This window comes from Adiantum capillus-veneris, chromosome 20, assembly GCF_014529385.1.
Source record: "Adiantum capillus-veneris isolate H3 chromosome 20, ASM1452938v2, whole genome shotgun sequence".
Taxonomy (NCBI): Eukaryota; Viridiplantae; Streptophyta; class Polypodiopsida; order Polypodiales; family Pteridaceae; genus Adiantum; species Adiantum capillus-veneris.
In genome coordinates, this window is record NC_140950.1 from 61,511,759 (window position 1) to 61,525,354 (window position 13,596).

A 13,596-nucleotide genomic window follows, 5' to 3' on the forward strand; every position below is an offset into this window, starting at 1 on the left:
GTTGCAGTCCGAATCGATTCGTCGACACAAAGACAAGGTACTAAGAAACGGTAAGATTATCGAATGATATCTTATTAACTTTAAGAATTATCCTTTTAAAGATGCTAAATAGATGCAAGGAACATAGCTTAAGGATAGTATGAACCTTGTCAATGCTTTCAATGCTAAACTAAAGTAAGCAAATGAAAATGCATTTTAAACGAACAACGTTTTTGTCTTATAAGAATTATGTTTTGGTGACGATGTCTTCCAAACAGCAAGTAGAACTTGTCACTCTACTTTGGAAGTATGATATGTGAAGTACACGAGCGAGAGCGTGTGTGAGTGTGTGCAGGAAGAGAGGAGAGGAGGAGACCTTGTGTTTGCAGGGACTAAAACTCACTCTCTACATGTGAGCCTCCCTTATTCTATTATGTACATAATGAATAAGTATAGTGGACGGGCACCTAGCCTAACCGGCCAGATGGGGCTTTACCCCAACAACCTCCCACATAAAGGCCAATGTGGCCGTGAGAGAGAAAAGAAAACCGTACAAAACCATCATAAGTATGACCTCAGTCAACGCCCACTAGCTCATTGAATCTGTGTGCATCCAGCTCTAATCGTAGAGAAAGTATAGAGCGATCGATACCATACTCCTCTCCAAAGCCGCACACATCCTGCAGGTATCTCACCAAGCGCTGCAAAGTGCCCCTATGCTCAAGCCCAACGTCAGTCACTGCACGACTGACTACTCCCACTGCAAATACAATCTTGGGTCTCAAGATGAGTATCTCGTACATGAGACTCCCGAATGCTGATGCAACCCTGGCAATCTCTGCCAATCTGACCATCTCAGTCAAATCTGGCTCAGAACTCCACTCATGGAAATCACCCTGACACCCAAAGTCCGATTCTTGGAATCCATCCTCGTGTCCATCGCATGTCACATGCGCACCAAGAGCATCTGTCTGTCCTAGACCCTATGTGGTAAGAGCAATGCCTAGCTCTAACTCACGTACATCAGCCTCTGGCCTAAGCATCCATACCCTGTAGTGGCAACACTTGGCCCAACTGAGTCAATGCATCATGCATACCTGCTTTCCAATGCTCAAAGTTTGAATAATCAAACTTTGTATGGAAAAGCAAAACCCTGACAATGATGTACATGTCAAATCCATGGCGATCACCTGTGACAAGACCAAGCACAAATTGATCAAATGACAATAGCCAAAGCCTGGCTAACTCATACACCAAGTATTGTCAAAGTACAACATAAGCTGGCATAAGCTGTCTAAGAGAATTATCAACAAATACGGCGATCAATGTAACAAACAAGGGAGGAAAACCACTCATATTTGGTATTTGTTTGTTTGAAGGCCTCTCTGTGTGAGCTTCAAACAAACAGAGACCAAATTCTCTGTAATTATGCAATTAAGAGGAAAAGAAGAATCTGTGGCACTCTTGGAAGCAAGGGGGAAACAATCAGATTGTATGACCTGGATATAAGAGGAATCGAGGGGCTGTTTCAGCATGGAAGCCTGTCGCACAAGGAATCCCCGGTCCTAATTTAGGATAGCAGGAGTGACTCAAGCAACCAATCGAGAGAGAAGAAGAGAGAATAAAGGGCTACAGGGTATTGCCTCTAGAAGCTCCACCACATATTGTCTCCCTTGCACCTCACCCTCCTACGCTTGCACTCACCTCTCTCGCACGCACGCTTCGCGCACTGCACGCACACTCTACAATATGGACTAAAGAGCAGACATGCTTGCGACAGCTAAGTCTCCGAGCACCAAATGGATTAGTCATCCATTTTGGAATGATGTCGTAGGGTAAAAAGAAATCCTCTACCGCTAAGAAACATGGACTAATGACTAGGCTGTATCTTCTCTACCTCATAGTCGAGGACAATTACGATTTCAAGAGAGAGGTAATGTCATAAAATATAATATCTAACTTTAGTAAATGATTTTCTCATATTAGACTGATTATTTAATATGGTAAGATAAAAGGGAAACAAGATTTAAGATATAGATATGTGCTTCTAGACCTATCTCAACAGGGGATCAAAAGGAGAAATGGTTGCATCTCAATAGGGGTCCAAAAGGAGACGGTCTACCAAAGAGGAATGTGCAATAAGTGCTTCTAGATTTACCTCAGCAAGGGACCAAGAGGAGAGATGGTTACATCTCAGTAGGGGTCCAAAAGGAGATAGTCTATCAAATAGCAACGTGCATCTAATGGAGCTTAAAAGACCTTAGGGTTAGCTTCATTAAAGACCTCCAAAAGTTAGTGTTAAAAAGTCATTTGACCTTAGGCAAGCTAGGACTAACCTTGAGAAGGGAATCCTACCCAAGCATGAGGTGCTTGTAGGCTTGCTAACTAAAGTGCTTAAAGTATTTGTGAGAACCTTGCCCAAAGCTTGAGGTGAGTTTTATGCTTAAATGACTAAAGATCTTGAAGTGTTTAATTCAAAGATAAACTCTCAAGAGGCATAAACAGTTTCCATGCTTGATTGACTAAAGCCTTGAAGTGTTCAATTCAAACAAAATGACTTCAGAGGCATATAAGACACATGTCAAAATCCTCCACATGTGGCTCTCATGATGTGTTTGAATCCTATTGGATAAGCTTTAAAGGGATCCAATGAGAATTTAGATGCATAAAAATAAATAATTAAGTCCTTTCTCTCAAAGAAGAAAAACAGGACACATGTCCAAATGATATAATTAAATAATACGAAAGAGAGAGAGAGAGGTGAACCAAGCAAGAGAGGGGGTATACTCTCCCCCACACACACACACATTCTCTCATTTTGTGGAGTGCAAAGTGCAAGAGCTCCATCTCCTTCTCCAAGCTTGTTGACAAGTGGAGAGTTTACACCAACACTCTTGGCTATGGAATGCAAATCAAACCAAGAGCAATGCTTCAATGCTTAAGCTTGACATCTTCTTCATCTTCATTACTATGCTATTATGCTACCCTAAGCAAGAAGAGTGATAATAAGTGAGGAACTATTTTTTTCTCCTAAGTGAGGAACTATTTTTTTCTCCTATGGATGATTCTTCTTCCTCTTCCCTAACCTCATTCCCCACTAGCTATCTCTACCTTCGAAGGTGTTTGATGCCTTGGAACTGAGGCTTGGGATAGTTAATGCTTTTTACAAAGTTTATATTATGCTCATGATGCATGAAGCTTTCAATCTTTATAACATTACCAAGGTCACAAGGAACACAAAGATTGTATTGTACCAAGTCTCTCTTGATGGGAGAATCTATAATACAAATGCCTTTGGAGGGGGGATCGGCTCCAAGTAAAACCGGTCCTCAACTATTGTCATGTTCTCTAATACTCTCTCGCATACAAAAGTATTGTTCATGCCAAGTTAATTAAGTACTATGTTCATGTTGCTACCGTCAATTAAGTTCACCCTCTATGTTCTCAAAGTAATCTCACAAAAATGCTCACTTTAATTCTCTTAATTCCGCTATCCTCAAAGTTCATAGGCCATTTCCATTACACTTGACACCAAACACCATTGCGATGTGCAGGGGGGCTAGGATGAGACATCATTGCGATGTGCAAGGAGATTCTGATGATAGTGTGTGTTTGAATTTCGAGGTACAATGTGTGTGGGTGTAATGGTGGAATTGTATTGTGGGCAATGATTATTCTTCTTATCTATATACCCTCTTTTCCTCCTCCCCACCAACCTATATGGGATTTTTGGGTTACCACATCACACATTCCTTTATTCCACCCTAATGTTCTCCCAAAGATCCCCATTTTATACCATGTTTTTTCCCAAAAGAAAATGCAGAGGCCGCCACACTAGCACCAAGGGTATAGATTCCAGCCAAAGGCTTTGAAGTTAACATTTGAGCACCACATTTGACATACATTTTGTCCGAATCATTGATGCATGAAGAAAAGAATTAAAGCAATTCATCTTGCCCCAAGGCCCCCCACCACACAAAAAAACATATTTTTTCACAAAATTTTAGATAGCTTCTCTTTCAGACATAGGGTCTGGATGAAACTTGACCCAATCAAAGCCCAAAGTGGGAGCCCCCAACTTTGCATCAAATCTCTCATACACATGATGTGGAGGATGCCAATTATCCATACATGCCACACAATTGTCATACACTACACCTAAAAATTGCCTTGGCCTAAATGAGATCCAAATAATGCCCAAAGATCAGCATACTGATCCACGCACTTAACATGCTTATTGATACACCATAGAGTGCTCTCTAACTTGCACTCTCCACTTCCTGTATACCATTCAATGGGCAAACATACCACCCCAAAAACCCACCATAGTCATAGTCCTTTTTAATTAAACCTTTCTTAGCTCGCAATCTTCATTCAAGGGGAGCTTGTCAAAATCAAAGTCGGAAACGAGATTTCACAAAATCCTCATCGAATAGGCAATCTCATCATTATCATCTTAATCCTTGCTTCTTGAAACCAAAATCTTGAAAGCAAAATCACCTTGATGGAACACGAGCTTGCATACAAGCCTTGTTGGCAATTCTACAAATCTGCAAGTGAAACTTTGATGAAATCTTTCGATGGCACCTTGCAAGTTGCCACAAGCTCGTCCATGCATAACAGTTGCATGTCCCTTTCAAAGGGGCCATGGGCTAAGGGCCTTATGGTGGGTGTGCCCAAAATAGGACGTAGGGAATGGCATTTACTACTACACCCGACCGTCACTTGAATAGCCTTTGCCATAGAAGTCACTTTTCATGCCACAGGGACCCATAGCCCCTTACCCAAGACCTACCTAAAACCCTTGAGACCTCACACACTCTCACCTCCTCGTGTTAAAAAGATATATAAATGGCAAGTTCACTTCGAATGTAATTTAAGCTCATACGTCAATCTTTCCTTAGTAATAATTCAATACAAATTTAGCTAAGAAACTGTTTTTTGATGGCGTAGGGAATGGTCACTGCATGATGACTAAAGAAGGGTGCCGTATGGGGACCTTCGACACTAATTTGCACCCTCCATCTACATTCCATTATATAAGTGAAGCAGAGGGAGCCATCACTTATAAAATGGAGTGTCAGGTTAGTGGTAAGTATCCCTTAAAGGTTGCAAACAAGTGCTTACAAGACCTAGTTCTCTAAGAGAGATTTGAATAGGTGCTTAATTGGAAACTTCCTTGCTCATTGAATAATGCTAATTGTTCAATTAGCAAGGGACTTTCTTGAACTAGGCTACCTATAAATGGCATGCATGCATGTAGTCTAAAATCCACAAGCATGGTGAGTAATGTGAGGTAAACGACCACGTGATGTGCATGTTCAATAGGTGTCCAAGTTGGCTAGCTCATAGGGCACTAGTCAAGTTACAAGAGTGCTTACATGCTTTACAAGAGTGCTTGCATGCTCGAGATGGTATGATATCCACACTCCTGTCATTGCACCCAACGCAAAAGAAAAACCTAGGTTTTGCGAGAGCTGCCTCTAATAACTAAAGTCAAGTAGAACAAGAGAAATTCTGCATTAGAACCTTGAACTGTAGGATAAGAGCAGCTATTGTATGGCTCCAAGCTGTGAGAGTCCCTTCGTTTGGGTTCAATATGAGGGAGGAGTCTCAAGAGAGCATCTCGTGAGTAAGCTGCTAGCAAGTAAGCTTACATAAGTTTACTAGGTGATAACCATGTTGAAAAAGAAAGGAGGAACCTTACAAGATTCTCTCTCTCTCTCTCAAATGTGGTAGATTGGTTATGCCATTTCCCTCTTGCCCAAGAGGTCGAGTTCAACTCCTTATCAAGATCTTTAAGGGCCCAAGTTCCTCTCTTCTTCTTCGCCGCATGGCCTACGATTGTTGTCTCCTCTCTATGACCCAAGTGTGGTAGATTGGTTATGCCATTACCCTCTTGATAAAGAGTTCTTGAGTTCAACTCCTCATCAGCTAGATCTATAAGGCCTCTTGGGATAGTTTCCTAAGACGCTCAAACTCTCTTCTTCTTCATACGGTTCATAGTTTTTGTAGCTGAGCAACGACAAGCTCTCTCTCTATCTATATATATTATATATATATATATATAAAATGATGCTTCTGGAATCACCATGAAGATTGTGGTGGCTAATATAATGGGAGAGTTCACGCTGAGCAGGATGTCTATCTCTACGTCAAGCGTTTGACATGGGAGGGAGAATTCACGTTGAGAACACTAGTCACGGGCAGGACAATAAGGAGGGCAAAGAGAAAGAAAGAAGGGAGGCCAGATGCTGGGAAGGTTGCTTGTGAGGAGCTACAACCACAGGTACCCGTGTTGTAGTTGGTCAAGCTTTAGTAAAATAAGGACTATAATTTGAAGGATGTCAGCTGATAGGTACCCTTAAGTAGTTTTCGACAATTGACAGAATCACATTGTGGAAGAGCCTTCATAAGATGTGCAAAAATAGGCCAAAACAAATAATCTATTTCAAAGCCCGAGTACAAAGATGTATCCTCCATCATTTATTCTCCACCATCGCCCCCATGTGGTGGCCTTCCGCTAGCCCTTAAAAGGCGATAATGCGCTTGCAATAGGGAGCAAAAAGTGAAAAAGTAAGTTTTGATAGTTTTAAAGAAAAAGGCAAAAGGCAAAGAGGTAGAGGAGGTAGCACAATTGTAAAAGAACAAGGTAACCCACATTACCAAGAACATTCTCTCTATTTCCACCAATAGATACTATGGTTTGAAACAATAATTTATATAATTGGAAACCACATTCTAGACCTTCAACTTTACCATCTTGCACCTTTGGGCAAAGTGTACAAAACTCCCACAGCTTCTCCTTGGACTAGACACAAAACAGGAAAGAACTCTACATTTTGAGAGAAAAAGCCCTACTTGGGCAGTTCATACACTCATTACTCTGCATAATCGACGCGTGCAAAAAGATTGAAAGCTGAGATAGCAGAGATAAACACCATGGCCACGCTGGTAACAAAAGAGCCAATGATGCCAGTACCCACCTGCATGCAAAACTTCTTGTACAGATAGCACACCTTCATCCACTTGAACCCTTCATTACCCTGTTCGGAGAACCAGGCAGACTGCGCTGAAGCTGCCGCGGCGGACAGGATAAGATAGGTCATCACCTGTTAAAACATCACAATAATCTCACATGAGCACCATATACGATTCATAATACAGAGAAAAATTCTTCCACTACAATGCATACACATACATTTTTTCTCACATGCATACACATAGATATCATATATATACACAAACATGCATATATACATTTGTAGACATGCATGTATGTATGACTATGTGTGTATGTAAATGTATGGAGTCATTCAAATGAGGCACTACACAGAATACACCTTCCACCTTGCGCTGGAGTCATGATAGCTCACTGTACAAACATGCCACTGAAATCTCAATAGAACTTGCGGAGACGATGCAAATCAGATGGCACTTGAAAATTTTTGGCATAGCTCCCGCCATTAGTTGGGCTTTTGCAGCTTCATGCATAGGTAGGCGTTATTTAACAGCTGTAAGCTTAGACAAGAGCGCCTGCGCATCATTGACTAATACATCTTCGCAGCCAATCAGGTGAGTTATAACTGTAACTTTCTTCCTCTGAAGAAAGAAAAAGTAATCAACCCTGAAGGTGCATTGATTGTATAGTCAGTGCAGCAACTATAACAGAAAACTTAAATTCCTTTCATCTGATTTCATACAGGGATTTGTTGGCGGCTTTTGCAACCGATCTTCAATCCAGCCTTTAATCTATCTCTGATAGCTTTAGGCTAAGAGTACCACCACCCAGTCAATTCTTCAGTCTAGCAGAAGGCTAAGATAGTCGCAATTTGGACATTTCCCTCAATGCAAAGAGTCCAAAAGCAAGCTTCCGGTGGGTGGAGCTGGCTTCACAACCCATAGAAGACTACTTCTTACTCAACATCTTGTCAATTGACTCAAAACTGACAGAAACCCTAAACAATAGGGTCGCAATAGGCCATACCACTACATGTAAGGTTCAAACAGAGCAGTGAAAGAGATGTCAGCCAAACCTGATCAAGAAGAAAAATTGTCCATGCCGTAGCAGAAGATGGGGTAATGCTCGTAGATGACGGTCCACATAAGCACCGGACAATCTGGAGTACCGAATAGAAGGCCACGATTCCAAGGGTGATGCAAGCGCTTCTGCAGAATAAGTAAGGCATAATGAAACACTGACACAAAGTAGAATAATAATTCTAACCTAAACATTAAGTAATGCGATAGCAGCAAATTTCTTACACAAGGGCTTTCATGTCGCTAAACACCGCTTCTTGGATGACTGTAGAGGTGTAGATAGTGAAAGAGCGAGTTTGCTTGTCCGTCACAAGGAATACAAGCGCCGAGACTGACGCTATGACGGCAACACACCGCAGGGTAAGTTCTGAACGTCGCAGCCGAGTTCCATCACATGATGAAGAGGATAAGGAGCAGGGGTCGCCCCCAGCACCGCCACTGGCCGCCGAAGGGCTTGCCATAGCTTGCTGCTGCTTGGCAAAAGCCATTTCTACCTGAGCTTGCTCCCGCATGGTAATGGCTAGTTTGCCCTTCCTAAATCTTTAGACAGCGTTCTCTCTCACTCGTCAATTGACCCCAATCTGCGTGCAGGTAAAGCTTTCTCGCCCCCTCTCTCAAGCAGAAAAGCTCAGAAGAAGAAGATGAAGACGAAGAAGGAAGACAAGAATGCAACTCAAACGCGCAAGACTCCGCGCTTCTCTCTCTCAAGCGCAAAAGCCTTCCTTTCCCGCTCTACGGATATTTGGGTTCTGCAGATACTTTATTAGCCCTTACCAAATCCAGGAAACCAACAATGCACTCAATCAAGCCAGGCCCCAGGGGCAGAAGAGAGACGAAGGGTTAAAAACAAGCGGTCAAAACTTAAAGAGGTTCCTGAATATGGGTGTCGCACGCACAGAGATGTCAGAGACTCGGGCTCTCATCAGCTCACATATCTTTTTCTCTCTCCACGTCTCTCTCTATCTCCCTCTTTTAACCAGGAACGGACCAGCAGAGTTCACAAGGACAAGCCCCACCCACCTCCACCATCCCCATAACTACACCTCTCTCTCTCTCTCTCTCTCTCCATCACCCTCTCTACTGCTCACCAGTGCTAGGTGACACGTCTATTCCTTCTCTCTCTTCCTCCTTTGCAGGCTGAAGCTCCCAAATCGCAATTTGCGCCAATTCCTCTCTCTCGCGCGCGCGCTCACACGCACAATCGTCACCTGCGCATTGTGCTTGCTGCTCCTCTCGAGTCTCGATTGCTCTCAAATTGGGCCGTTATAGTCTACACACACAAACAACACAGTATGGTGCCCCACACACACAAACCTGTACAAGGTATTCTCTCTCTACCCACACACACTCGAAACCACTCTCTTCTTTCAGTGCCTTAAATGAAAGGCATTCAATATCCCACCTATTCCTATGACTACTTTTCTAAGGCTCGGTTCACATCGCGCGGCGGAGGAGCAGCAGATTCTGAAGGAGCCAATCAAATTCTCCTTAGCTCAGTGCCTTGTTCACATAAGGCGGTGGAAGGTATTGACTAGGCTGCCACGTCAAAGAAGAATTTGCCTTTTTCTCTTTCGCCCTGTCCCCTTTTTCTTCCGACCCCCCCCCCCCTCGCTCGTGAGCACTTCCACCCTCATGCCTTTCTTCTCCAGCCAATGGAGCCGCGCCATGCAAGCATAGGGACTACCGTCTTGTGTGAACGATAGGGTGGCGACAGAACTGTGAATCGCTGTGTTCTGCCTGGAAGGGGTGGAAAGGTGCTTCTCTTCCACCTCTCCAATCTGAACCCACCCTAAGGCCCATGTCACATGGGAATGGGCAGTCGCACACTCTGCTTGCATGGTCCGATGAGTGTTGAGCAAGCGGCCACTTTCTCGAGGAACGGTTAGGCAGGGGTTGAGACCGGTCATCTCATGGCAAAGAGCAAAAGGTTGCGCACGAAATGAGCCCGCCAGTCAATGAAATGGCGGGCCCATTAAGGCCATCGTCACTATACGGTACAAGGTCCCTCAGAAGGGTTCCGGGCCCACATTAGGCAAGCCCGATGATCGCCATGTTGAACTAGGGCCCAAAAATGGCAACCCTAGTTCTTGATTAGTTGACCACCCTCGTATCGCACCAGGTTCGAGCTAGAACCTAATGGTTTCCACGCGAAATCCTTACGACCATGTTGTCGAACGCAAATGTCTATGTAATCGCAGCGCAGGAAGTGTATACAACCTTAGGTAGGTTTTAGATTGCTCGCCCAAACAACTTAGACAAGAGCGGCCTTCTGCCATGGATAGCATTTATTGGTCAGCGAAAGGCTCAAGAGCTTCTAGACCCACCATCCTTGCTCGCGGTACCAACCCCTCAGACGCCCACACTCCTCTCAGTGGTAAGGTGGGAAACACATTTGTGAATTTCTTCCTCATGCCCAAGACTACGTAGCCGTGAGATTGGACTATTCCATGAAGCTCATTGGACATTGAAACTCGTGGCAGCTTTCGTAGCTACCAAACTTTGCGCAGTATGAACTTCAAAAGCAAAGGCTCTTTATGCACCATGTCCACATGATGTGCGGACTGAAGAAGGACTTAGTTCACCATAGGTCACTCCTGATTCACCCGAGTGATCGGACAGCGAAGATCAAAGTCGCTCAGCATCACCTAATTTGGGCTTTAGATCTCTCCTACTGAGGGACCCCCTACCATAGAGTGATGAGGATAGCCCATCCTGAGAGTCAAACCATAGTGCCAATCATATTTCATACTTTTGTAGCTCTACGTGAAACTGGTCGTGCAACCATGCTCTACTTTCCTCCATGGCTGGTCGTCCCAGTGTGACAAGGTCCTAATTTCTCATCTTTAAACTTGTGTCCATCAGCAAGGTTGTGCAAGGTCCATGTCACATTGCAACAAGTATCCACGGGATCTGCTTGTGTATCTCGGTGAGTGACGAGTTGAGCAACCACCTTTTCAAACCAAACCTAGTCAAGGATTGAAGCAACTCATGTGATGACCGAGAGAAAAAAGTTGGACGTGGAACCTTGACATTGTTGGTTGAACTCAGGTGCCTATGGTGTAATGGAAATGGCCTATGAACATTGAGAATAGCGAAATTAAGAGAATTATAGTGAGCATTGTTATGAGACTACTTTGAGAACATAGAGGGTGAAGTTAAATAAAGGTAGCAACACAACCATTATACTTAATTAAATTGGCATGAACAATACTTTTGCAAGAGAGAGAATAGAGAACATGACAAAAATTGAGGACCGGACTTATGTGGAGCGGGTCCCCCCTCCAATAGGCTTTTGTATTATAGATTCTCCCATCAAGAGAGACTTGGTACAATACAATCTTTGTGTTCCTTGTGACTTAGGTGATGCAATGAAGATGGAAAGCTTCATGCGTCACGAGCATAACATAAACTTTGTAAAAACATGAACCATCCGCGGCCTCAATCCCAAGGCCTCAAACACCTTCGAAGGTGGAGAGAGCTAGTGGGGAATGAGGGTAGGGAAGAGGAAGAAGAAACATTCATACAAGAAAGAAATAGTTCTTCACTTATTATCACTCTTCCTGCTTAGCATGGCATAATAGCATAGTAATAAAGACGAAGAAGATGGCAAGCTTAAGCATTGAAGCATGGCTCTTGGTTGGATTTGCATTCCATAGCCAAGAGTGTTGGTGTAGGCTCTCAACTTCTCAACAAGCTGGGAGAATGAGATGGAGCTTTTGCACTTTGCACTCCACACAATGAGAGAGAGAGAGAGAGAGAGAGAGAGAGAGAGAGAGTGGGGGGGGGGGAGGAGAGTATACCCCCCAAGCTAGCCCCTAGCTTCCTTGGTCGACCCCCCTTGTAGCTCATGCTGGAAGTTGATTGGACCCCTTCAAGCCTAGCCAATCACATGCAGAGTGCATATCAAGCAACCATGCTAGCCTTGGGACAAGTGTCCAACTTTCCCCTTTGAGAAAAAAGACTTGATAAATGCATAATCAATTAATTAAATTAGATAAATTATCATTGGACCCCTTGAGATGCCAACCAATAGGCTTTAGGCACCTTATGAGGGCAACATGGAGAGGAACCTGACATGTGTCCATGTTGCTTCTTTAGGCAAGGCTTGACTTGTGTGAGGATGTGTGTGTTCTCTCTCGTGCTCCTACAATGAGAGCTCGCCCCCACTTGAGTATGGATCTAGTTTGACTTTTGAAACTTCTCAAGCCTCTCAAGCATCTTAGTAAGCACCTTAGCACCTTAGTCATTAAACACCTCAATCACCTTAAGCACCTTAGTCAGCAAGCACAACAAGCACCTCAAGCACCTAGTCAGCAAGCACGACAAGCACCTCAAGCTTGGGCCGGGTTCCCACCTCAAGCACAGCCCTATCTTGCCTAAGGTCAAAGGACTTTTAACACTAACCTTTGGAGGTCTTTGATGAAGCTAACCCTAAGGTCTTTAAGCTCCATTAGCTAGCCTTGCTCTTTGACAGACCATCTCTCATTGGACCCAATTAACCTTGGCCCCGTGTTGAGATAGATCCATAAGCACATGTCTATATTCTAACTCTTGTTCTTGTTTATTCTCCCACATTAAATGATCAGTTTAATATGAGAAAATCATTTGGGTTGGTTAGATATTAGATTTTATGACATTACCTCTCTCTGGAAATCATAGCCGTCCTCGACTATGAGGTAGAAGAGATAAAGCCTTAGTCATTAGTCGATATTTCTCAGCGGATAGAGGATCCCATTTTACCCTACGACATCATTTGAAGATGGATGACTAATCGGTTTGGAGCTTGGGAGACTTAGCTGCCGCAAGTATGTCTGCTCTTGAGCCCATATCATAGTTCCAAACTAGAGTGACAATTTCTACTTGGTGTTTGAGAGACTTCGTCAACACAAATATGATTATTAGCATGTATACTACTTAATTTGTGCACAATAAAAAGAGAATTAGTCTTATAAGACAAAAACGTTGGTCATTTAAAAAGAACATGTACATTTGCTTACTCTAATGTTGTTACGAGACTGTGCACCCTTCTATTGTAGTGGTTTGTTGCAATTGGGATAGCTGGCGTAATGGTTAATTATGTGCTGTCTATTTTATGAGTTAATGATGATTTTGTAGAGTGAAATGCAGAGAGTCGACGAAGAGGCGCAGGAAAAGCAATAACTCTCGTCCGTTTTATATTCGCACAGTATTTCAGATTTTCATTTCAATAAGCCACTATGATTGTAGTGAGAACTTCCCCTTATGGGACATGCAAGAACTAATGAGCTTCACTTATTTACAAAAGTGAAGTGGTTGTAAAAGAGGGGCTTCAAATTTTGACACTTAAAACTCACAAATAATATATTAAATAGCAACTTCACAAGAGAGGTGTGGTGGTGTTTGGGGCTAGATTTAGGTCTTTCTTTTGTAGATTCTCTTCTCTACACTCTTATGCTATGCTTGATTTGTTGTGTACTCTCTAATCAAGTCTCTATCTCTTGCAATTCTCTTACACACTCTTACAATCTTGTCTATGTCAATTCCATATGCACCATGAGACACCAGTAATCCGTGACTTTACCCGAGACAATGACCATA

At 43.2% G+C, this 13,596-nt stretch overlaps 1 protein-coding gene across 1 annotated transcript; it reads right to left on the reverse strand.

Annotated features, from left to right (window-relative positions):
• Positions 1–6,640: 6,640 nt before the first annotated feature.
• On the reverse strand, positions 6,641–8,994 carry LOC147432594 (CASP-like protein 2B1). The gene is made up of 3 exons (XM_086492466.1): positions 8,245–8,994; positions 8,016–8,148; positions 6,641–7,091 (listed from the first exon to the last, which is right to left on the reverse strand). Exons 1-3 carry the CDS (start codon positions 8,529–8,531, stop codon positions 6,861–6,863), a joined length of 651 nt encoding a protein of 216 aa, XP_086348592.1. The 5' UTR covers positions 8,532–8,994; the 3' UTR covers positions 6,641–6,860.
• Positions 8,995–13,596: the final 4,602 nt, after the last annotated feature.